The sequence below is a fragment of the Bombina bombina genome, chromosome 6, assembly GCF_027579735.1.
Source record: "Bombina bombina isolate aBomBom1 chromosome 6, aBomBom1.pri, whole genome shotgun sequence".
Taxonomy (NCBI): domain Eukaryota; kingdom Metazoa; phylum Chordata; class Amphibia; order Anura; family Bombinatoridae; genus Bombina; species Bombina bombina.
The window spans coordinates 1,077,507,253-1,077,532,165 of NC_069504.1; the positions used below are offsets into that span (position 1 = coordinate 1,077,507,253).

General features: G+C 41.2%; 1 protein-coding gene across 1 annotated transcript in view; it reads left to right on the forward strand.

Annotated features, from left to right (window-relative positions):
- Positions 1–24,913, forward strand: part of AGBL3 (AGBL carboxypeptidase 3) — a 323,892-nt gene that overhangs the window by 218,719 nt on the left and 80,260 nt on the right. The window contains exons 7-9 of the mRNA XM_053719686.1: positions 16,958–17,123; positions 20,006–20,132; positions 24,359–24,459. Of these exons, the coding sequence (XP_053575661.1) occupies positions 16,958–17,123; positions 20,006–20,132; positions 24,359–24,459 (394 nt within the window). The remainder of the gene's footprint in view (positions 1–16,957; positions 17,124–20,005; positions 20,133–24,358; positions 24,460–24,913) is intronic.

Sequence of the window (24,913 nt, forward strand, 5' to 3'; positions counted from 1 at the left end):
TAATGCGTGGCCTGTATTTCATCAGGGTTTACAAAGTTAGAAGTGACAGTCTTTTTAGTGCCGCAAGTGCCAGGGCCCCCTCTCTAGCTCAAAATATATAGAACTGGGGTATGTGCTGGTCGTGAATATACAGGGGACCAAGTATACACTTATCAGTCTTACCTCCTCCCTTAGTCTTGCCGGGTAAAGTCGCGTTAGCTGCAGCGTCTGTAGTGGAGGCTCCGGAGCTAGGCCAGAGGTGTTAAAATGGCGGATGTTCGCGCCAAGAGGTCCGTGCCGTTCTTAGAATGAGGTGATTCCCCTACAGAGTGTCTCGTCTCAGCTTCAGCTCTGTCCTCCGGCTAGCAGTATAAGGTAATGTGGTCCTTTGGAAGTAAGGGAGAGCTCCAGCGATCTCGGGCAGTATCCGGCACAGCTCGGTTTTCAGAGCGCCACGTGGGTGCGCGTACCTTGCCGGTGATATGGTGCTCCCTTAGTCGATAGTCCCGGGTCACAATCAGGCACTCCGGAGCAGAGCCCCGACCCTCCGGAGCGCCTAATGCCACAAAGCACTTGCCTGATGGTCTTTTGAGAAGCTATTGCCGTTGCGGTAGTCGTATCAGAGCTTCAGCTCTCCAATCTCACACTGTTATTGTCCCTCTGTAGCACCTTAGAAGAGTTTTAAAGTCCCAGAATTTTAGGCGTTTTGTTGTCCAGTAACTACTATTATATATGTTGGTTTTTAAAATAAAGAAAATAGGATCAAATATACCAAATATATTAGTTATGTTGAGGAGCTCTATACATGCACGTCCTCTCAGCCTGGCAGCAAACTCTGCCCCCCAATCACTCCCATTTTTGATGTCTGTAATTGATTCTTTTAGCGAACTTTCGAATTATAAGATCAATGTAAGTAAGACGGAAGCCTGTATGATACATATAGATCATGATGAGCAGCGTGCTCTTAAAAAAACAATACCATTTTAAATAGTCCACTAGGGGGATTTGCCATCAAGGGGTGTTTCTGTCCCACGACAGAGACACTGTTCTCCAGGAGAATTATCACACTCTCTGGAAGGAGGTAGATAAAACTTTAAAATCAAAAAAATATGATGATATCTCCTGGCTGGGCAGAATTGCCGCCTTAAAAATGATGGTTCTCCCCAAACTAACATACTTCATGAGGTGTATTCCCTTGCAGATCCCGTTGAGGCTATTACGGAAGTTTCAAACATCATTTAATGCTTACGTCTGGAACAACAAGAGGCCCAGAGTAGCGGCTGCAATTTTTTCAAGCCCCTCTGGAGCTAGGGGGATTAGGTCTACCAAGTGTGACCTGGTATTTCGAGGCTGCCATGAAAACTCAGGTCTCGGCATGGGGTCAAGATCTTCCACCCATGAGATGGAGGGAGCTGGAACAAGCCTCCCTCCCAGCAAAAATGGACCTCTCAGACCTATTATGGTTCCTCTCACACTTGACCTCTCAATTCACCATCTCCAATCAGCTGGTCAGAGAGTGCCAGAAGATGTGGTATAAGTTACGACACAATTTGTTGATTGCCCCTCATCCTTCCCTGATTCACCCTATAATTCCCCTTCTACAGGGTTTACCCAACGTGCAGATTAGTGCGTGGAAACAGGGAGAGATTTCTGCTGTAGGAGACTTCTTCAGTGGCGAACACCTTCTATCCCACCGAGAAATGGTGACAAAATTCAACGTACCACGCCACTTAGAATTTGAGCTCTTGAGGTTAAGGTCTTTGATGAAAACCTGGGGATTTCTGACGATTAAGGTTCGGAATCCCACTATTTGGGAGTCCAGATGGAATTCGGGTCTTCAGCTCTATAAACCCCTCACAACGCATTACAGATGCCTTTTGGGAGATCCGGTGCTCTCTAAGACCAGGCATATGATCGCCTGGGAAACGGAAATAAAAGCTACATTTTCTGAGGAGGAATGGTCTAAAGCAATAGCAAAAACTAAAGCAACTCTGCATTGTACCACTATGTACAAATTGTACTTTAAAGTAATCTCCAGATGGCACCTTGTGCCAACTAAGTTGCATGTACTGTTCCCGGACCACCCCACCGCTTGCTGGAGGGAATGTGGGGAGCTGGGCTCCCCACTTCATATATGGTGGTCCTGCCCTAAACTTCAACCGCTTTGGGCTAAATTGAGAGTGGTTTGTGCCAGTCTGGGTCTGCCAGAAATAACTAATCCAGGTCTGTCCCTTCTACATGTGGGATTGAGGAAGATTCCTGCTCATAAGAGATCCCTGCTCTTCTACTTACTTACCTCAGTTAAAATATTGATCGCGAGGAACTGGAAGAAAGCCCACCCCCTGAGGTGGCAGGGGGTAGTAGAGTACCTGAATTATGTCAAATCCATGGAAGATTATGTATATAGAATGAGAAATCAGTCAGTGACCTTCAGCCTTATCTGGGAGCAGTTTCTCTCACAGAATAAGCAGTAGGTGGATAGTGTGCCTGATAACCATGCAGGGTCCGTCCCCAGAGCCATTTGCTGGACGCCTAAAGAGGGGATCCCTGCTGGGCTCCAGATGGGTCCCCTGGATCTGCATAGACCCTCACATCTCTCTTCCCTTACTAATGACGGATTCTCCTCTCCCCTTTACCCTATCTCTGCATTCCCCACCCCCCTATAATCCCTCCGTAGTGAACCCCTTTCCCTAGCAAGTAAATAATATTCGGCCTCTTGCGGTATGCCCACTTATGTCCTAACAGGCTTAGGCCCAATATAAGTTTGTAAGCAGTGTTCCCTCTAAGGACAGTTTTGTGGGCAGCCCAGCAGTGAAACAGTTAACAAGAGAACCATACCTTGCCATCTGCATTGTGCAGTGTTTGCTAATTGCATGGTGTGGTTACCTAATTAACTGTTTCACTGCTGGGCCGCACACAAAACTGGCCTTAGAGGGAACACTGTTTGTAAGTACTGGTACTAGTACGCATGTGTTTAACCACTTTAACTGCTACTCAAATGCGACGAGTATAGAACTTCTAGTGTGTCTTGGTATGATTAAACTAATTATATCAGGTAAATTTCCGGCAGTGGTATATTGTTTATCTCGATAATGTATGATTGTACAGTTCCCTGAAGGGGTGCTTGTCGATATCTGATGGGCACTCCGAGCTAATCTTTGTAAACAAGGTAATCACATAAGATATTAATTTATTCTGTAAGAAATTCTTGCTCTTATGCTTCAATTGAGTTGTACTAATGTATACCGCTCATTAATAATGTTTGATTGTATGTTAATGCATCTTTATCTAAAATAAAATAAAAATGTTTGGGAAAAAAAAGTACATTGGAAAGTTGTTTAAAATTGCATGCTCTATCTGAATCATTAAAGTTTAATTTTGACTTGAATGTCCATTTAATTTTTAAAAACAGAGGGTTTTCAGATGCTGTAGTACAAACTCTTATCCGAGCTAGAAAACCTGTTATTTGAAATATTTATCACAAAGTTTGGAGACTGTTTTTTTCTCTTGGTGTGATAAGATTGGCTTTCGTTGGCACTCTTTTTAAATTACGAGAATCCATCAGTTTCTGCAGGAGGGGTTAGATAAAGGATTGTCAGCAAGTTCTTTATAGGGTCACATTTCAGCACTATCCATGTTGTATCATATAAAGATTGCTAAGCTTCCAGACATTCAGACCTTTTTTCATGCATTAATCAAAATCAGGACAGTAGTCAAGCCAATGGGGCCGATTTACCAAGTGTCTGTCCGACATGGTTCGCTCATCGAATCATGTCCGACAGACATCGCTGAATTTAACATTGCACAAGCAGTTGTGGTCAATTGCTTGTGCAATGCCGCGGCCTGCAGATTTATGGCCAATCGGCCGCTAGCAGGGGGTATCAATCAACCCGATCGTATATGATCGGGCGGATTGATGTCTGCAGCCTCAGGGGCAGCAGACGAGTTAAGGAGTAGCGGTCTTAAGACCGCTGATTCTTAACTGCTGTTTCCGGCGAGCCTAAAGGCTCGCATAGAAACGGGCATCAGACGCCATTCGGCCCTTGATAAATCGTCCCCAATGTCTCCCCCTTGGAACCTTAATTTCGTTTTAAGGGTTTTACAACCTCCTCTATATGAGCAATGTATAGTATGAACATTCAACTTCTGTTTTGGAAGGTGTTATTTCTTTCAGCAATTTCTTCCTCTAGAAGAGATCCAAAGTTGTCAGCACTTACTTGTGAGATTCCTTATCTTATTTTTTATCAGGATAAGACTGTCCTTTGCACTCACACACCTAGATTAGAGTTTTGCGTTAGGGTTAAAAAGCCGCGTTGAGAGGTCCCAACGCTGCTTTTTAATGCCCGCTGGTATTATGAGTCTTGAAATGACAGGCTCACCGCTCACTTTTTTTGGCCAGACTCGGAAATACTGCAAATCCACTTACGTCAATTGCGTATCCTATATTTTCAATGGGATTTGCATAGCGCTGGTATTACGAGTCTGCCAAAAAGTGAGCGGTAGACCCTCTCCTGTCAAGACTGGTACCGCATTTAAAAGTCAGTAGTTAAGAGTTTTACACTACAACGCCGTAGCATAAAACTCTTAACTAAAGTGCTAAAAAGTACACTAACACCCATAAACTACCTATTAACCCCTAAACCGAGCCCCCCCCCCCACATCACAAACACTAAAATAAAAATTTTAACCCCTAATCTGCTAAACCGGACATCGCCGCCAATATAATAAACATATCAACCCCTAAACCGCCGCACTCCCGCATTGCAAACACTAGTTAAATATTATTAACCCCTAATCTGCTGGCCCTAACATCGCCGACACCTACCTACATTTATTAACCCCTAATCTGCCACCCCCAACGTCGCCACCACTATATTAAATGTATTAACCCCTAAATCTAAGTCTAACCCTAAACCTAACACCCCCTAACTTAAATATAATTTGAATAAATCTAAATACAATTAATACAATTCACTAAATTATTCCTATTTAAAACTAAATACTTACCTATAAAATAAACCCTAAGATAGCTACAATATAACTAATAGTTACATTGTATCTATATTAGGGTCCAATCAGCCAATAGGATTGAGCTGGCATTCTATTGGCTAATTGGATCAGCCAATAGAATGCAAGCTCAATCCTATTGGCTGATTTCATGAACCCAAATTTTTTCTTTCATGATTCAGGTAGAGAATACAATTTTAAATAACATTCCAATTTACTTATATTATCTAATTTGCTTAATTATTTAGATATCCATTGTTGAAGACATAGCAATGTACATGGGTGAGCCAATCACACGAGGCATCTTTATGCAGCCACCAATCAGAAGCTACTGAGCATATCTAGATATGCTTTTCAGCAAAGGATATCAAGGAAATGAAGCAAATTAGAAAGTTGTTTAAAATTGCATGCTCTTTCTAAATCATGAAAGAAAAAATTTGGGTTTCATGTCCCTTTAATTCCGATTGGCTGATAGAATTCTATCAACCAATCGGAATTGAAGGGACGCCATCTTGGATGACGTCATTTAACGGAACTTTCATTCTTCAGTCGGCTGTCGTTTGAAGAGGATGCTCCTCGTCGGATGTCTTGAAGATGGACCTGCTCCGCGCCGGATGGATGAAGATAGAAGATGCCGTCTGGATGAAGACTTCTGCCATTCTGGAGGACCTCTTCTGCCCGGCTTGGATGAAGACTTCTGCCCGTCTGGAGGACCACTTCTGCCCGGTTGGGTGAAGACGTCTCACGGTAGGGTGATCTTCAAGGGGTTAGTGTTAGGTTTTTTTAAGGGGGGATTGGGTGGGTTTTAGAGTAGGGCTGGTTGTATGGGTGGTGGGTTTTAATGTTGGGGGGTATTTGTACTTTTTTTTACAGGTAAAAGAGCTGATTACTTTGGGGCAATGCCCTGCAAAAGGCCCTTTCTCCAACATAGGTGTGTCCGGTCCACGGCGTCATCCTTACTTGTGGGATATTCTCCTCCCCAACAGGAAATGGCAAAGAGCCCAGCAAAGCTGGTCACATGATCCCTCCTAGGCTCCGCCTACCCCAGTCATTCTCTTTGCCGTTGTACAGGCAACATCTCCACGGAGATGGCTTAGAGTTTTTTAGTGTTTAACTGTAGTTTTTATTATTCAATCAAGAGTTTGTTATTTTAAAATAGTGCTGGTATGTACTATTTACTCAGAAACAGAAAAGAGATGAAGATTTCTGTTTGTATGAGGAAAATGATTTTAGCAACCGTCACTAAAATCCATGGCTGTTCCACACAGGACTGTTGAGAGCAATTAACTTCAGTTGGGGGAACAGTGAGCAGTCTCTTGCTGCTTGAGGTATGACACATTCTAACAAGACGATGTAATGCTGGAAGCTGTCATTTTCCCTATGGGATCCGGTAAGCCATGTTTATTACGATTGTAAATAAGGGCTTCAAAAAGGGCTTATTAAGACTGTAGACTTTTTCTGGGCTAAATCGATTCATTATTAACACATATTTAGCCTTGAGGAATCATTTTATCTGGGTATTTTGATATAATAATATCGGCAGGCACTGTTTTAGACACCTTATTCTTTAGGGGCTTTCCCAAAGCATAGGCAGAGCCTCATTTTCGCGCCGGTGTTGCGCACTTGTTTTTGAGAGGCATGGCATGCAGTCGCATGTGAGAGGAGCTCTGATACTTAGAAAAGACTTTCTGAAGGCGTCATTTGGTATCGTATTCCCCTTGGGGCTTGGTTGGGTCTCAGCAAAGCAGATACCAGGGACTGTAAAGGGGTTAAAGTGCAAAACGGCTCCGGTTCCGTTATTTTAAGGGTTAAAAGGCTTTAAGACACTGTGGTGAAAATTTGGTGAATTTTGAACAATTCCTTCATGTTTTTTCGCAATTGCAGTAATAAAGTGTGTTCAGTTTAAAATTTAAAGTGACAGTAACGGTTTTATTTTAAAACGTTTTTTGTACTTTGTTATCAAGTTTATGCCTGTTTAACATGTCTGAACTACCAGATAGACTGTGTTCTGAATGTGGGGAAGCCAGAATTCCTATTCATTTAAATAAATGTGATTTATGTGACAATGACAATGATGCCCAAGATGATTCCTCAAGTGAGGGGAGTAAGCATGGTACTGCATCATTCCCTCCTTCGTCTACACGAGTCTTGCCCACTCAGGAGGCCCCTAGTACATCTAGCGCGCCAATACTCCTTACTATGCAACAATTAACGGCTGTAATGGATAATTCTGTCAAAAACATTTTAGCCAAAATGAACACTTATCAGCGTAAGCGCGACTGCTCTGTTTTAGATACTGAAGAGCATGACGACGCTGATAATAATATTTCTGAAGGGCCCCTAACCCAGTCTGATGGGGCCAGGGAGGTTTTGTCTGAGGGAGAAATTACTGATTCAGGGAACATTTCTCAACAAGCTGAACCTGATGTGATTGCGTTTAAATTTAAGTTGGAACATCTCCGCATTCTGCTTAAGGAGGTATTATCCACTCTGGATGATTGTGACAAGTTGGTCATCCCAGAGAAACTATGTAAAATGGACAAGTTCCTAGAGGTGCCGGGGCTCCCAGAAGCTTTTCCTATACCCAAGCGGGTGGCGGACATTGTTAATAAAGAATGGGAAAGGCCCGGTATTCCTTTCGTCCCTCCCCCCATATTTAAAAAATTGTTTCCTATGGTCGACCCCAGAAAGGACTTATGGCAGACAGTCCCCAAGGTCGAGGGAGCGGTTTCCACTTTAAACAAACGCACCACTATACCCATAGAGGATAGTTGTGCTTTCAAAGATCCTATGGATAAAAAATTAGAAGGTTTGCTTAAAAAGATGTTTGTTCAGCAGGGTTACCTTCTACAACCAATTTCATGCATTGTCCCTGTCGCTACAGCCGCATGTTTCTGGTTCGATGAGCTGATAAAGGCGGTCGATAGTGATTCTCCTCCTTATGAGGAGATTATGGACAGAATCAATGCTCTCAAATTGGCTAATTCTTTCACCCTAGACGCCACTTTGCAATTGGCTAGGTTAGCGGCTAAGAATTCTGGGTTTGCTATTGTGGCGCGCAGAGCGCTTTGGTTGAAATCTTGGTCGGCTGATGCGTCTTCCAAGAACAAGCTACTTAACATTCCTTTCAAGGGGAAAACGCTGTTTGGCCCTGACTTGAAAGAGATTATCTCTGATATCACTGGGGGTAAGGGCCACGCCCTTCCTCAGGATCGGCCTTTCAAGGCAAAAAATAAACCTAATTTTCGTCCCTTTCGTAGAAACGGACCAGCCCAAAGTGCTACGTCCTCTAAGCAAGAGGGTAATACTTCTCAAGCCAAGCCAGCTTGGAGACCAATGCAAGGCTGGAACAAGGGTAAGCAGGCCAAGAAGCCTGCCACTGCTACCAAGACAGCATGAAATGTTGGCCCCCGATCCGGGACCGGATCTGGTGGGGGGCAGACTCTCTCTCTTCGCTCAGGCTTGGGCAAGAGATGTTCTGGATCCTTGGGCGCTAGAAATAGTCTCCCAAGGTTATCTTCTGGAATTCAAGGGACTTCCCCCAAGGGGGAGGTTCCACAGGTCTCAGTTGTCTTCAGACCACATAAAAAGACAGGCATTCTTACATTGTGTAGAAGACCTGTTAAAAATGGGAGTGATTCATCCTGTTCCATTAAGAGAACAAGGGATGGGGTTCTACTCCAATCTGTTCATAGTTCCCAAAAAAGAGGGAACGTTCAGACCAATCTTAGATCTCAAGATCTTAAACAAGTTTCTCAAGGTTCCATCGTTCAAGATGGAAACCATTCGAACTATTCTTCCTTCCATCCAGGAAGGTCAATTCATGACCACGGTGGATTTAAAGGATGCGTATCTACATATTCCTATCCACAAGGAACATCATCGGTTCCTGAGGTTCGCATTCCTGGACAAACATTACCAGTTCGTGGCGCTTCCTTTCGGATTAGCCACTGCTCCAAGGATTTTCACAAAGGTACTAGGGTCCCTTCTAGCTGTGCTAAGACCAAGGGGCATCGCTGTAGTACCTTACTTGGACGACATTCTGATTCAAGCGTCGTCCCTTCCTCAAGCAAAGGCTCACACGGACATTGTCCTGGCTTTTCTCAGATCTCACGGATGGAAAGTGAACGTGGAAAAGAGTTCTCTATCTCCGTCAACAAGGGTTCCCTTCTTGGGAACAATAATAGACTCCTTAGAAATGAGGATTTTTCTGACAGAGGCCAGAAAAACAAAACTTCTAGACTCTTGTCGGATACTTCATTCCGTTCCTCTTCCTTCCATAGCTCAGTGCATGGAAGTAATCGGGTTGATGGTAGCGGCAATGGACATAGTTCCTTTTGCGCGCATTCATCTAAGACCATTACAACTGTGCATGCTCAGTCAGTGGAATGGGGACTATACAGACTTGTCTCCGAAGATACAAGTAAATCAGAGGACCAGAGACTCACTCCGTTGGTGGCTGTCCCTGGACAACCTGTCACGAGGGATGACATTCCGCAGACCAGAGTGGGTCATTGTCACGACCGACGCCAGTCTGATGGGCTGGGGCGCGGTCTGGGGATCCCTGAAAGCTCAAGGTCTTTGGTCTCGGGAAGAATCTCTGTTACCGATAAATATTCTGGAACTGAGAGCGATATTCAATGCTCTCAAGGCTTGGCCTCAGCTAGCGAGGGCCAAGTTCATACGGTTTCAATCAGACAACATGACAACTGTTGCGTACATCAACCATCAGGGGGGAACAAGGAGTTCCCTGGCGATGGAAGAAGTGACCAAAATCATTCTATGGGCGGAGTCTCACTCCTGCCACCTGTCTGCTATCCACATCCCAGGAGTGGAAAATTGGGAAGCGGATTTTCTGAGTCATCAGACATTGCATCCGGGGGAGTGGGAACTCCATCCGGAAATCTTTGCCCAAGTCACTCAGCTGTGGGGCATTCCAGACATGGATCTGATGGCCTCTCGTCAGAACTTCAAAGTTCCTTGCTACGGGTCCAGATCCAGGGATCCCAAGGCGGCTCTAGTGGATGCACTAGTAGCACCTTGGACCTTCAAACTAGCTTATGTGTTCCCGCCGTTTCCTCTCATCCCCAGGCTGGTAGCCAGGATCAATCAGGAGAGGGCGTCGGTGATCTTGATAGCTCCTGCGTGGCCACGCAGGACTTGGTATGCAGATCTGGTGAATATGTCATCGGCTCCACCTTGGAAGCTACCTTTGAGACGAGACCTTCTTGTTCAGGGTCCGTTCGAACATCCGAATCTGGTTTCACTCCAGCTGACTGCTTTGAGATTGAACGCTTGATCTTATCGAAGCGAGGGTTCTCAGATTCTGTTATCGATACTCTTGTTCAGGCCAGAAAGCCTGTAACTAGAAGGATTTACCACAAAATTTGGAAAAAATATATCTGTTGGTGTGAATCTAAAGGATTCCCTTGGGACAAGGTTAAGATTCCTAGGATTCTATCCTTCCTTCAAGAAGGATTGGAAAAAGGATTATCTGCAAGTTCCCTGAAGGGACAGATTTCTGCCTTGTCTGTGTTACTTCACAAAAAGCTGGCCGCTGTGCCAGATGTTCAAGCCTTTGTTCAGGCTCTGGTTAGAATTAAGCCTGTTTACAAACCTTTGACTCCTCCTTGGAGTCTCAATTTAGTTCTTTCAGTTCTTCAGGGGGTTCCGTTTGAACCCTTGCATTCCGTTGATATTAAGTTATTATCTTGGAAAGTTTTGTTTTTAGTTGCAATTTCTTCTGCTAGAAGAGTTTCAGAATTATCTGCTCTGCAGTGTTCTCCTCCTTATCTGGTGTTCCATGCAGATAAGGTGGTTTTACGTACTAAACCTGGTTTTCTTCCAAAAGTTGTTTCTAACAAAAACATTAACCAGGAGATTATCGTACCTTCTCTGTGTCCGAAACCAGTTTCAAAGAAGGAACGTTTGTTGCACAATTTGGATGTTGTTCGCGCTCTAAAATTCTATTTAGATGCTACAAAGGATTTTAGACAAACATCTTCCTTGTTTGTTGTTTATTCCGGTAAAAGGAGAGGTCAAAAAGCAACTTCTACCTCTCTCTCTTTTTGGATTAAAAGCATCATCAGATTGGCTTACGAGACTGCCGGACGGCAGCCTCCCGAAAGAATCACAGCTCATTCCACTAGGGCTGTGGCTTCCACATGGGCCTTCAAGAACGAGGCTTCTGTTGATCAGATATGTAGGGCAGCGACTTGGTCTTCACTGCACACTTTTACCAAATTTTACAAGTTTGATACTTTTGCTTCTTCTGAGGCTATTTTTGGGAGAAAGGTTTTGCAAGCCGTGGTGCCTTCCATTTAGGTGACCTGATTTGCTCCCTCCCTTCATCCGTGTCCTAAAGCTTTGGTATTGGTTCCCACAAGTAAGGATGACGCCGTGGACCGGACACACCTATGTTGGAGAAAACAGAATTTATGTTTACCTGATAAATTACTTTCTCCAACGGTGTGTCCGGTCCACGGCCCGCCCTGGTTTTTTTAATCAGGTCTGATAATTTATTTTCTTTAACTACAGTCACCACGGTACCATATGGTTTCTCCTATGCAAATATTCCTCCTTAACGTCGGTCGAATGACTGGGGTAGGCGGAGCCTAGGAGGGATCATGTGACCAGCTTTGCTGGGCTCTTTGCCATTTCCTGTTGGGGAGGAGAATATCCCACAAGTAAGGATGACGCCGTGGACCGGACACACCGTTGGAGAAAGTAATTTATCAGGTAAACATAAATTCTGTTTTTAAGGGCTATTTGTAATTTAGTGTAGGGTAGGGCTTTTTTATTTTGGGGGGCTTTTTTATTTTGTTAGGGGCATTAGAGTAGGTGTAATAAATTTAAAAATCTTGTAATTATTTTATTATTTTCTGTAATTTAGTGTTGTTTTTTTCGTACTTTAGATAATTTTTTTAAATTGTAATTAATTGTATTTAGTTTAGGTAATTTATTTAATTATAGTGTAGTGTTAGTGTAACTTAGGTTAGGTTTTATTTTAAAGTTAAATTTGTCTTTATTTTAACTAGGTATTTATTAAATAGTTAATAACTATTTAATAACTATTGTACCTAGTTAAAATAAATACAAAGTTACCTGTAAAATAAAAATAAACCCTAAGCTAGCTAGAATGTAACTATTATGGAGAGAATTGGACCGAGCGCTACAGTGGGGCCTTAAGCTTACTAACAGTTAGCCTCCTAGTAGGCTGATAATAGTACTAATACGAAAAGGTGAGAGTAAGCGCTAAAAGAGCTTAAAAGGCTAACGAACTTGTGGCTAAATCTTACAATTTATTACCTTCGATAAAGGCTAAACATAAATAAATATCACAATAAAACCACAATAACACAATAAAATTAGAAACATGGATCCATGTCTAACTTCTAAAAACATAAGTACATAATAAAATCTCCTGGGAGATGCGAATTACAGTGGGAGTGTTGACACTCCTTGATAGTGATACACAAGTGTGGGAAGTTGAATAAAAATACAAATATTAATACTTATAAGCAAAGTTAAACCATAAAACGATTCCAAACTCACAATGTCAATCAAATGTAAAGTCAATCAAAAATGGTGAAAAAAATGGTGGAAAAAGTAAAATGTGAATGTTCGTATTAAACCGTGGGTGTGTCCTCCAACGTTGCTGATGGGTAGTGAGAGATCTATAGTCAAATATAGATGTTAGATGAAGTTGTAGATAAAATGAGTGAAAAATAAGTAAAAAATAAGTAAAAAATATATATAATTCAACCTTTAGGCAAAGGTCATTAGAACCAAAAGGCAAAAAACAAAAAGCAAAAAATAGAAAAAATAATAATAAATGATAAAATCCACTTTGGTGAAATCAAATATGAAATGTAGCAATCCAAAAAAGATAGCGTTCGTGTTAGTTGTGTGCAAAAAATGGGGGATTAAAACAAATTCTGTGCCCAGTGAGTTCAATGTCCCATCCGATGTTAAAAGTGAAATCACAATAAATAGCGACAAAAAAAAAAAAAAAAAAAAAAAAAAACCTGTAGGAAAACAAAGAAAAACAAAATAGTGCAACACTGTATACAATAGATAATAATGGTAATTAAAATCAAGCTCACCAGTATGCCAACGCGTTTCGGCCTAGATTAGGCCTTTCTCAAGACTAACCTAGTCTTGAGAAAGGCCTAATCTAGGCCGAAACGCGTTGGCATACTGGTGATTACCATTATTATCTATTGTATACAGTGTTGCACTATTTTGTTTTTCTTTGTTTTCCTACAGGTTTTTTTTTTGTTTTGTTTTTTTTTGTCGCTGTTTATTGTGATTTCACTTTTAACATCGGATGGGACATTGAACTCACTGGGCACAGAATTTGTTTTAATCCCCCATTTTTTGCACACAACTAACACGAACGCTATCTTTTTTGGATTGCTACATTTCATATTTGATTTCACCAAAGTGGATTTTATCATTTATTATTATTTTTTCTATTTTTTGCTTTTTGTTTTTTGCCTTTTGGTTCTAATGACCTTTGCCTAAAGGTTGAATTATATATATTTTTTACTTATTTTTTACTTATTTTTCACTCATTTTATCTACAACTTCATCTAACATCTATATTTAACTATAGATCTCTCACTACCCATCAGCAACGTTGGAGGACACACCCACGGTTTAATACGAACATTCACATTTTACTTTTTCCACCATTTTTTTCACCATTTTTGATTGACTTTACATTTGATTGACATTGTGAGTTTGGAATCGTTTTATGGTTTAACTTTGCTTATAAGTATTAATATTTGTATTTTTATTCAACTTCCCACACTTGTGTATCACTATCAAGGAGTGTCAACACTCCCACTGTAATTCGCATCTCCCAGGAGATTTTAGAATGTAACTATTAGTTATATTGTAGCTATCTTAGGGTTTATTTTACAGGTAAGTATTTAGTTTTAAATAGGAATAATTTTGGTAATTGTAGTAATTTTATTTAGACTTATTGTAATTATATTTCAGTTAGGGGGTGTTAGGGTTAGGGTTAGACTTAGGTTTAGGGCTTAATACATTTAATATAGTGGTGGTGACGTTGTGGGCGGCAGATTAGGAGTTAATAAATGTAGTTAGGTTGCGGCGACATTGGGGGCGGCAGATCAGAGGTTAATAAATATAATGTAGGGTTTGGCGATGTTGGGGGCAGCAGATTAGGGGTTCATAACTATAATGTAGGTGGCGGCGGTGTCCGGAGCGGCAGATTAGGGGTTAGTAATTATAATGTAGGTGTCGGCGATGTCGGGGGCGGAAGATTAGGGGTTAATAAGTGTAAGATTAGGGGTGTTTAGACTCGGGGTTCATGTTAGGGTGTTGGGTGTAGACATAAAAAGTATTTCCCCATAGGAATCAATGGGGCTGCGTTAGGAGCTGAACGCTGCTTTTTTGCAGGTGTTAGGGTTTTTTTCAGTCGGCTCTCCCCCATTGATTCCTATGGGGAAATCGTGCACAAGCATGTTTTACCAGCTCACCGCTAACGTAAGCAGCGCTGGTATTGAGGTGAGATGTGGAGCTAAATTTTGCTCTTTGCTCACTTTTTTGCGGTTAACGCCGGGTTTGTAAAAAAACGTAATACCAGCACTGTCTGCGAGTGAGGGAAAACTGCTCGTTAGCACCGTACCCCTCCTAACACAAAACTCGTAATCTAGGTGACATTTTTTTCCTAAAGTTGGTTCTCCGGAAGACATCAATTAAAAGCACAGTCAAGTAAAAATAACCTTTCATGATTCAGATAGGACATGTAATTTTAAACAACTTTCCAATTTACTTTTATCACCAATTTTGCTTTGTCTCTTGGTATTCTTAATTGAAACCTAAACCTAGGAGGTTCATATGCTAATTTCTTAGACCTTGAAGGCTCTAATCTGAAATCATTTTGACAAATTTTCACCACTAGAGGGTGTTAGTTCATGTGTTTCATATAGATAACATTGAGATCACGCACGTGAAGCTCCTAGGAGTGAGCACTGATTGGCTAAAATGCAAGTCAATCAAAAGAACTGAAATAAGGGGGCAGTTTGCAGAGGCTTAGATACAAGGTAATTACAGAGGTAAAAAGTGTGTTATGATAACTGTGTTGGTTATGCAAAACTGGGGAATGTGTAATAAAGGGATTATCTTTCTTTTTAAACAACAATATTCTGGTGTTGACTGTCCTTTTAAGAGATTGTAGCTCCTTCTTTGTCCCCTAACCCAAATATTTCTAAGGAGAGGCTTTTACATAATGTAGACGTGTTAAGGGTTTTAAAGTTTTACATCTAAGCCAAGAAGGACTTTAGGCAGTCTACCACTTTATTTGTTTATTTCTCTGGTCCACGTAAGGGTCAAAAGGCTACAGCTTTTACTTTAGCTTCTTTGTTAAAGCATTTGATTCATAAAGCTTATTTGGATGTGGGAAAGTATTTCCTAGAACGTATTACAGCCCATTCCACTAGATCACTCTCTTCTTCTTGGGCATTCAGAAATGAGGCATCTGTGAAACAGATTTGCAAAGTGGCAACTTCTTTACACACTTTCACAAAGTTCTACTATTTTGATGCTTTTGGTTCTTCTGAGGCAGCTTTTGGCAAAAAAAAGTCCTCCAGGCTGTAGTAAATATGTGCCTGCCTTTGTTTTTTATCCCACCCTTATTTTGTGTGGACTCCACAGTTTGGGTAACAAATCCCAAACACAATGGCTCGTGGACTCTCCCCACCTAATGAAACAAACATAATTTATGTTTACATGATAAATTCCTTTCTTTCATGGTGGTGAGAGTCCACGAGACCCACCTAGTTTTGTATATTCAGTTGGCAGCAGTTTTTGTTTGCCCTACTTTGTCATTTCCTGCTTTTCTGTTTTCTTCCCTTCTTGGGTGTACAGGGATCAAAAGCTATGTTGGGTATCTTTGCCTCCTCCTAGTGGTCAGGAATTGAATCCCAAATGTTATGACTCAAATTAAAAACTGGTCTATTTCTAGTTCCCAAAACACTTGGTCACTGGCAACTTGTGCTACCTTTGGGAATTAAAGGGAATTTAAATTGAAAATGTGATCATTCCGGACCTCAAAATATGAGGCATACAAAGGAAATCCTAGCACTGAGAATTTGTTATACTTTCCCCGTACAAGTTCTGCAGTATGTTCAGTTTGGGGAAAAAAATCGTCCCATATCCAAGTCAGACTAATGTCTTCTTGGGAGCAGAAATTCACATCCATTTCAACAAAATAAAGGTAGCCAGCCTTATTCAGTCTGTATACAGCAATTGTCCATATGTGAATGAGTCTCCGTGAAAAATGATCCTCATAAATACCAATGGTACAACTTGCCAGAAGGAGGACGCACCTAATTTAATTCCCTACCTCATCTCAGCTCCTAACTGACCTTTGAAATGCTAAGCCCCCAATAAAAAAATAAATTAAAAAAAGCATTTAAAGGGACATGAAACCCAAACTTTTTCTTCCATGATTCAGATAGAGAATACAATTTTAAACAACACTCCAATTTACTTTTACTATCTAATTTGCTTCATTCTTTAGATATCGTTTGTTGAAGAAATAACAATGCGCATGCGTGAGCCAATCACACGAGGCATCTATGTGCAGCCACTGAGCCTATTTAGATATGCTTTTTTATTAAAGGATATCAAGAGAATGAAGCAAATGAGATAATAGAAGTAAATTGGAAAGTTGTTCAAAATTGCATGCTCTTTCTAAATCATGAGTTGGGATTCATGTTCCTTTTATAAAGTAGTGCTTTTTTTTACTTATAATGCCTGTAAAGATCTGTTAAATATCAGCTGTTTTCCTTCCTCTCACTCTCGCTTACGTCCATCTTTCCATCAGGAAGGTGATAATTGATGATTCTCCTGCAATAGAAGATAATCAGTAACATAATATAAGCCTAACATCAATAAGCACTATATAATGTGCCTAATGTCTTTTCTTCTCTCACAGTGTAATGGAAGAGCGTGAAATACTGTTGTACTGTGATCTGCACGGGCACAGCAGAAAGCAAAACGTCTTTATGTATGGCTGCAAAACCAAAGGTGCACAAGCCCACGACAGCCGATTGTTTGAGCGTATTTTCCCACTCATGTTCAGCAAAAACTGTCCTGAAAAGGTAAATCCATGTGTAAAGAAAACTCTAAATCTTAAAATGCCAGCATAATCCTGCTTCACTTTAAACTTTCAACGTTTTGAGAATACTTTATTTACTTAAATAAGTTTTTTCTTTGCAGGAACCTTTTGTTCCATTATTTCACACTAAGCTTTTTGTTTAATTACAGTGGCATTTGTCCAATAATGTGCTGAATTTTATTAAAAAAATACCCAAAACAGTCATGGTTGTGCCAGTTATTGATTAGGTCCACTTAGACCCATCTGACACTAGTATTGACTAACTCACCATATTTTATGCCTTATAAAATAAATATGACGTCTGCTTTTTATAATTACACATATAAGGAAAAAGTTGGAGAATGAAAAGGTAGAGGAGATAAATAAGATAAATATTACTATAGATTATAGCTTCCTCCTGATATGTAGAAACCTTTAGCGACATATAAGATACACAAATGGCACTGTCCAGAAAATAAAAAATATATAATTTTATATATATATATATATATATATATATATATATATATATATATATATATATATATATATATATATATATATATATATATATATATATACATACAGTGGGGCAAAAAAGTATTTAGTCAGCCACCAATTGTGCAAGTTCTCCCACTTAAGAAGATGAGAGAGGCCTGTAATTTTCATCATAGGTATACCTCAACTATGAGAGACAAAATATGGAAACAAATCCAGACAATCACATTGTCTGATTTGGAAAGAATTTATTTGCATATTATGGTGGAAAATAAGTATTTGGTCACCTACAAACAAGCAAGATTTCTGGCTCTCACAGACCTGTATCTTCTTCTTTAAGCGGATCCTCCACTCATTACCTGTATTAATGGCACCTGTTTGAACTTGTTATCAGTATAAATGACACCTGTCCACAACCTCAAACAGTCACACTCCAAACTCCACTATGGTGAAGAACAAAGAGCTGTCAAAGGACACCAGAAACAAAATTGAAGACCTGCACCAGGCTGGGAAGACTGAATCTGCAATAGGCAAGCAGCTTGGTGTGAAGAAATCAACTGTGGGAGCAATAATTAGAAAATGGAAGACATACAAGACCACTGATAATCTCCCTCGATCTGGGGCTCCAAGCAAGATCTCACCCCGTGGGGTCAAAATGATCACAAGAACGGTGAGCAAACATCCCAGAACCACACAGGGGGACCTAGTGAATGACCTGCAGAGAGCTGGCACCAACGTAACAAAGGCTACCATCAGTAACACACTACGCCGCCAGGGACTCAGATCCTGCAGTGCCAGACGTGTCCCCCTGCTTAAGCCAGTACATGTCCGTGCCCGTCTGAAGTATGCTAGAGAGCATTTGGATGATCCAGAAGCGGATTGGGAGAATATCATATGGTCAGATGAAACCAAAGTAGAACTGTTTGGTAGAAACACAACTCGTCGTGTTTGGAGGAGAGAGAATGCTGAGTTGCAACCAAAGAACACTATAACTACTGTGAAGCATGGGGGTGGCAACATCATGCTTTGGGGCTGTTTCTCTGCAAAGGGAACAGGACGACTGATCTGTGTACATGAAAGAATGAATGGGGCCATGTATCGTGAGATTTTGAGTGCAAACCTCCTTCCATCAGCAAGGGCATTGAAGATGAAACGTGGCTGGGTTTTTCAGAATGACAATGATCCCAAACACACCGCCCGGGCAACGAAGGAGTGGCTTCGTAAGAAGCATTTCCATGTCCTGGAGTGGCCTAGCCAGTCTCCAGATCTCAACCCCATAGAAAACCTTTGGAGGGAGTTGAAAGTCCGTGTTGCCCAGCGACAGCCCCAAAACATCACTGCTCTAGAGGAGCTCTGCATGCAGGAATGGGCCAACATACCAGCAACAGTGTGTGACAACCTTGTGAAGACTTACAGAAAACGTTTGACCTCTGTCATTGCCAACAAAGGATATATAGCAAAGTATTGAGATGAACTTTTGATATTGACCAAATACTTATTTTCCACCATAATATGCAAATAAATTCTTTCCAAATCAGACAATGTGATTGTCTGGATTTGTTTCCACATTTTGTCTCTCATAGTTGAGGTATACCTATGATGAAAATTACAGGCCTCTCTCATCTTCTTAAGTGGGAGAACTTGCACAATTGGTGGCTGACTAAATACTTTTTTCCCCACTGTATATATATGTGTGCATTCGGACATATACAAATAATCACTTATTTTGCTGTATTCTTTGCATTCATTTGAAAATGCAATATGAGCAACCCCTTACATCAACTAATGAAAGTATAAATGTGATAAAAATGTAGTTGATTCATTCATTTGCAAGAAAAAGACATACACAGTCAATGATAAATGCAGACCTATAACATGCCATTGTAAAAAGTGAGCCAGCAATTTTATTCTGATACCCAGTTTGCGCTTAGATTGACAGGGTCAGAGAGGGAGGTACATATCCTTGCAATACAAGGATTTTAATGTATCATTCACTTGTAGTGTATTTACTTTCACTTTAATTGACAATATCTATTTATATATATCCGTTTTCATTGTTGGGAGTTCCTCTGACAGTGCGATACGCACTATTGAAGATCATGAATTGTCTTGAAGAAGGCCTCTGGAAAGGCCGAAACGTCGACATTCTTTAATATGTGAAATTGAAAGTGTGAATAAAGAATATATATTGTTTAAAGTCCTGTGAGTGCCCTCCACTACATATCTGATATATATATATATATATATATATATATATATATATATATATATATATATATATATATATATATATATATATAAAAATACTTTAGTGTCCCTTTAACTGTTTTTTTATTGTCTCAGTGAGCATCTTGAATCATTTAAGCAAATTACCAATGTCCTATTTAGTTTTCTTTCTCAGACTGCAAGTTCAAAGTTCAGAGGAGCAAGGAAGGCACAGGGCGTGTCGTGATGTGGAAGATGGGTATCAGGAACAGTTACACCTTAGAGGCTACTTTTTGTGGCTCTACAATGGGTGAGAACACCACGCATTTTACTGACCTGTGCTTGTGACGCCTAGCTTCAGCATTTAAATTGTATGCTTTATGATCTTATAACTGAACAAGGCTAAAAATTTTATTTTCTTTCCATAAGGCAGGGAGAGTCCACGACTTAATTTCTTACTGTTGGGAAATACAACACCTGGCCACCAGGATGAGGCAAAGATACCCCAGCCAAAGGCTTAAATATCCCTCTCACTTTTCCCTATCCCCCCCAGTCATTCTTTGCCTTCCATCACTAGAGGAGGATGGCAGAGAAGTATCCGAAGATTCGGATAGTCCTTAACGGGTATGTTCCCTTCAAGATAGGACTGGAGTTTTAAGTAATCATATAAACCTCTCAGTGAGAGTATTGATGAAAGTTAGAGTCTGAAGATGCAGGGAAAGTTTTTCTGAGAAGCCATCCAGGCTATCTATCTAACAACTCCTGAGCAATCAGTGTTAACGAGTTACACTGCTTGCCTTTCCACACTCAGGTCCCTGTTAGAGCATCGCTACAAGGCTCTCACACTTGAGAGGTTGCCTCTGTTCCACATCACAGATCCTGGAGGGCAAGTCTGTGTTATTTTAATATAGCAGGGACGCCTTAATAGGGTCACAGTGTGACTCCTCTATACCTCAGTAGGATCAAGGGTTAATATCTCCTAAGTGGGAGTTTATTGGGAAAAGTTTGGGGAGTTTATATACTGCTTTAACATTTGTGAAGAACGTTTTCAGCGCTCATTTAGACTGTGTACTTTTGACTAAAACAGGCAGGTTTCACTTTCACTCTGTAAGTTGCACAGCTTTTTATAGCTTTGTGCACTTTTTCATAGCAGGGGAGGTCCTGCCTTGCGCACCATGTAACCGGGTGCGGCTTCATTCACTTCCTTACGATTCTTCTGCAGATAGCACTCCTGAGGAGCATTTCTTGATAACTTGTCTGGGTCTAGGAGGTGGTGAGTGCCCCAGCCATAAGTTTTGTAAAGGTGCCTTTCTATATTTAAAACGTTTATTTTTGTATCTTTTTTTTCTACTGTGGGATTACATACCTACTATGTAGGACTCTGATAATACATTAGAAGGTTCTACTCCTTCTGTAGTGATTAATAATACCTGCTTATAATGTGAGGAGGCCGTGGTTTTCCCGCCTGCTCAATTTTGTTCCATTTGCCTTGGTACTCTTTTAAAGTCTAAGAAGGGAGCTAAGTCTGCTATTATCCCTAGCGCAATTGGTCCCTCTAAACCATCAACCTCTCAGGATTCTGTGACCCGAGAGATTACTACCCTTTCTACCCTAACCACTTCACATGCAGTTCCCCGTGGCACAGCTATTTCTTAGTCTGGAGGGGGCCTTTTTCCTACGGACGTTACCGCGCAGTTACAATCGGCGGTGTCCGCGTCCCTGAGTGCCCTATCTATCTCTGGGAAACGTAAGATAAAGGTTAAACACAGTTCTCCTGCTTTTGATTAATCTAATTTCCAATCGGATCTAGCTATCCAAGGAGACTTCAATTAATATATCTCCTCCGGCGGAGGAACCCTCCTTTAGATTTAAAATTGAACATCTGCGTTTTTTTACTGAAGGAGGTCTTGTCTAGGCTAGAAGTTCCAGAGGCTAAGCTACCTGAGGAACCTAAGATCCCTAAATTGGATAGGGTTTATGAAGACAGGAAGGTCCCACAAATTTTTCTGGTACCAGTGTTTATTGTGAACATTATTAGTAACAAATGGGAAAGAATTGGAACATCCTTTTCTCCCTCGGCTACTTTTAAAAACTTGTTCCCGGTCCCTGACTCTCAATTAAAGCTGTGGGGCTCCATCCCTAAGGTGGATGGCACCATTTTGACGCTAGCTAAGCGTACTACTATCCCTCTTGAGGATAGCTCTTCCTTTAGAGAACCTATGGATAAGAATTTGGAAACTAAGGAGAATGCTCCAGCATGCAGGATTTTTATTTCAACCGGCGGCAGCAGTGGACGCGGTGGCTGGGGCTTCCACCTACTGGTGTGACTCCCTGTCAGAACTTATCGAGGTGGAATGTCCCCTCGAGGATGTTAAGGAGGGAATTAAAGCTCTAAGAGTAGCTAATTCTTTCATTTGTGATGCGAATATGCAGATTATTCGCCTGAATGCTAAGGCTTCAGGTTTTGCAGTCCTAGCCCGCAGGGCTATCTGGTTGAAGTCTTGGTCTGCGGATTTGACTTCTAAATCCAGACTCCTTTCTCTTCCTTTCAAGGGGAAGAGTTTATTGAGACCAGGTCTGGACTCTATCATCTCTACGGTTACTGGAGTGAAAGGTGCCTTCCTACCTCAGGATAAGAAGAACAGACCTAAGGCACAGCAGTCCTCTAATTTTCACTCCTTTCGTTCAAACAAATCCCAACAATCCCAATCTTCATCCAAACCCGAGCAACCCAAGAGCACTTGGAAGCATGCTCAGTCCTGGAACAAGTCCGAACAGACAAAGAAGCCCGCCGATAACAAATCGGCATGAAGGGGCGGCCCCCGATCCAGGATCAGATCGAGTAGGAGCAGATTGGCACTTTTCTCAGATGCTTGGTTTAAGGATGTTCAGGATCCTTGGGTTCTGGAGGTTGTATCTCAGGGATACCGGTTAGGATTCAAATCTCATCCGCCTACGGGCAGTTTCCTACTCTCCAGACTGTCTACAAGACCAGAGAAGAGGACAGCCTTTTTAGATTATGTACAGGATCTAGTCTCCTTAGGAGTGATTATCCCAGCACCTGCATCAGAAATAGATCTGAGGTTCTATTCAAATCTGTTTGTGGTTCCCAAAAAGGAGGGAACTCAAAGGATATTCACGAAGGTTCTGGGGGCCGTGGAATAGCAGTAGCTCTTTACCTGGATGATATCTTGGTACAGGCAGTATCTTTTCGTCTAGCAAGGGATCACTCATATTTCTTTCTAAGTCTGCTTCCGGATGTGCAGTCCTTCGTTAAGGCCCTTCTTCCCTGTCTTTCTAGTTGAGGAGTATCTGCTTATGAGACAGCGGGACAACAGCCTCCTGAGAGGATTACGGCTTATTCCACTAGAGCAGTAGCTTCTTCCTGGGCGTTTTAGAACGAAACCTCAATGGATCAGATTTGTAAGGCAGCTACCTGGTCCTCCTTACATACTTTTTCTAAATTCTACAAGTTTGATGTGTTTGCTTCAGCTGAAGCAGCTTTTGGGACAAAGGTTTTGAAGGCTGTGGTGCCCTCAGATTAAGGTCCACCTCTTTTTTGTTCCCTCCCATTATTCTTTCAGTGTCCTCTGGAGCTTGGGTATTGTTTTCCCAACAGTAAGGAATGAAGTTGTGGATTCTCCCTTGAGCGATCTACAACGGGAGACAAGAAGGCACCGAAATAGGGTGATATCGCCAATACACTTCAATGTGCTGTGAAGGAGAAAGCAATACTTACAAATGGGGCGGCACTATGGCGTGCCTGATATCGCAGACCGGGACCTCACAATCGCCTGGAAGACCACACAATGGCAAGCAGCAAATCCCAGCCAAACACGTGGTATATACGTAAGTATTGCTTTCTCCATCACAGCACATTGAAGTGTATTGGCGATATCACCCTATTTCGGCGCCTTCTTGTCTCCCGTTGTAGATCGCTCAATTGTTCCTGTCTTTATCGGAAGAGCTGCCACGATTTCGGACACTTTTGAATTTCACTTTCCTTCCTGAGCGCACCTCACTAGGGGGGTTGAAACCCCTGAACTTGTGGATTCTCCCTGCCTTATGGATAGAAAAATAAATTTATGCTTACCAGATAAATTCCTTTCTTTTCTGGCAGGGAGAGTCCACGTCCCCACCGTAGGTTATTCTTTGTTTGGCCGGCTCCCTTTTTTTTTTTCTTATGGCATCTTTATACCCTGATGTTTCTCCTACTTTTCTAATTCCCTCGGTCAAATGACCGGGAGATATGGGAAGTAGGAGGGATATTTAAGCCTTTGGCTGGGGTGTCTTTGCCTCCTCCTGATGGCCAGGTGTTGTATTTTACAACAGTAAGGAATGAAGTCGTGGACTCTCCCTGTCAGGAAAGAAAGGAATTTATCTGTTAAGCATAAATTTTGTTTTTACCAAATAGCATTAGCACCTGCCGTTTGTCCAGTTATCTTTAGAGTCAGCCACACATCACCCTTTATTAAAAACTTAAACGATTTATGGATTGTACTTGACTTCTAATAAAAATTGCATTTATTATTACAGGTAAGAGGCGGGGAACACATTTTAGTACAAAGGATTTGGAGACTCTGGGACACCATTTCTGTGACACTTTGTTGGATTATTGTGACCCAGATGAAAGCAAAGCAAGTATCAGTATTCTCTACAGAAACTTTACCCAGCCAAGTGGCATTATGACATGGCCTGGTGGGGGCAGATTAATACATTGCTACAGTATATTATCATTTTCTGTTATTTAGAAATGTTACTTAAGCTATCCAAAGCATATATTAATTGCATAAGCTTACATAAATTGATTTAATGGTAGTTTGTGCAACAAACATTAAAAACAATTATTTTAAGCTTAATATTGACTTAGAGACATGAAATCTATTTTTTTCTCTTTCATGATTCAGATAGAGAATATCATTTTAAACAGCTTTCCAATTTACTTGTATTTTCTAAATTGCATAATTCTCTTGGTATCCTTTGTTGAACAAACAACAATGCACATGACTGAGCCAATCAAATGAAGCATATATGTGCAGCCATCAAACAGCAGCTCCTGATCCTACCTGGGTATGCATTTAAACCAAGAAT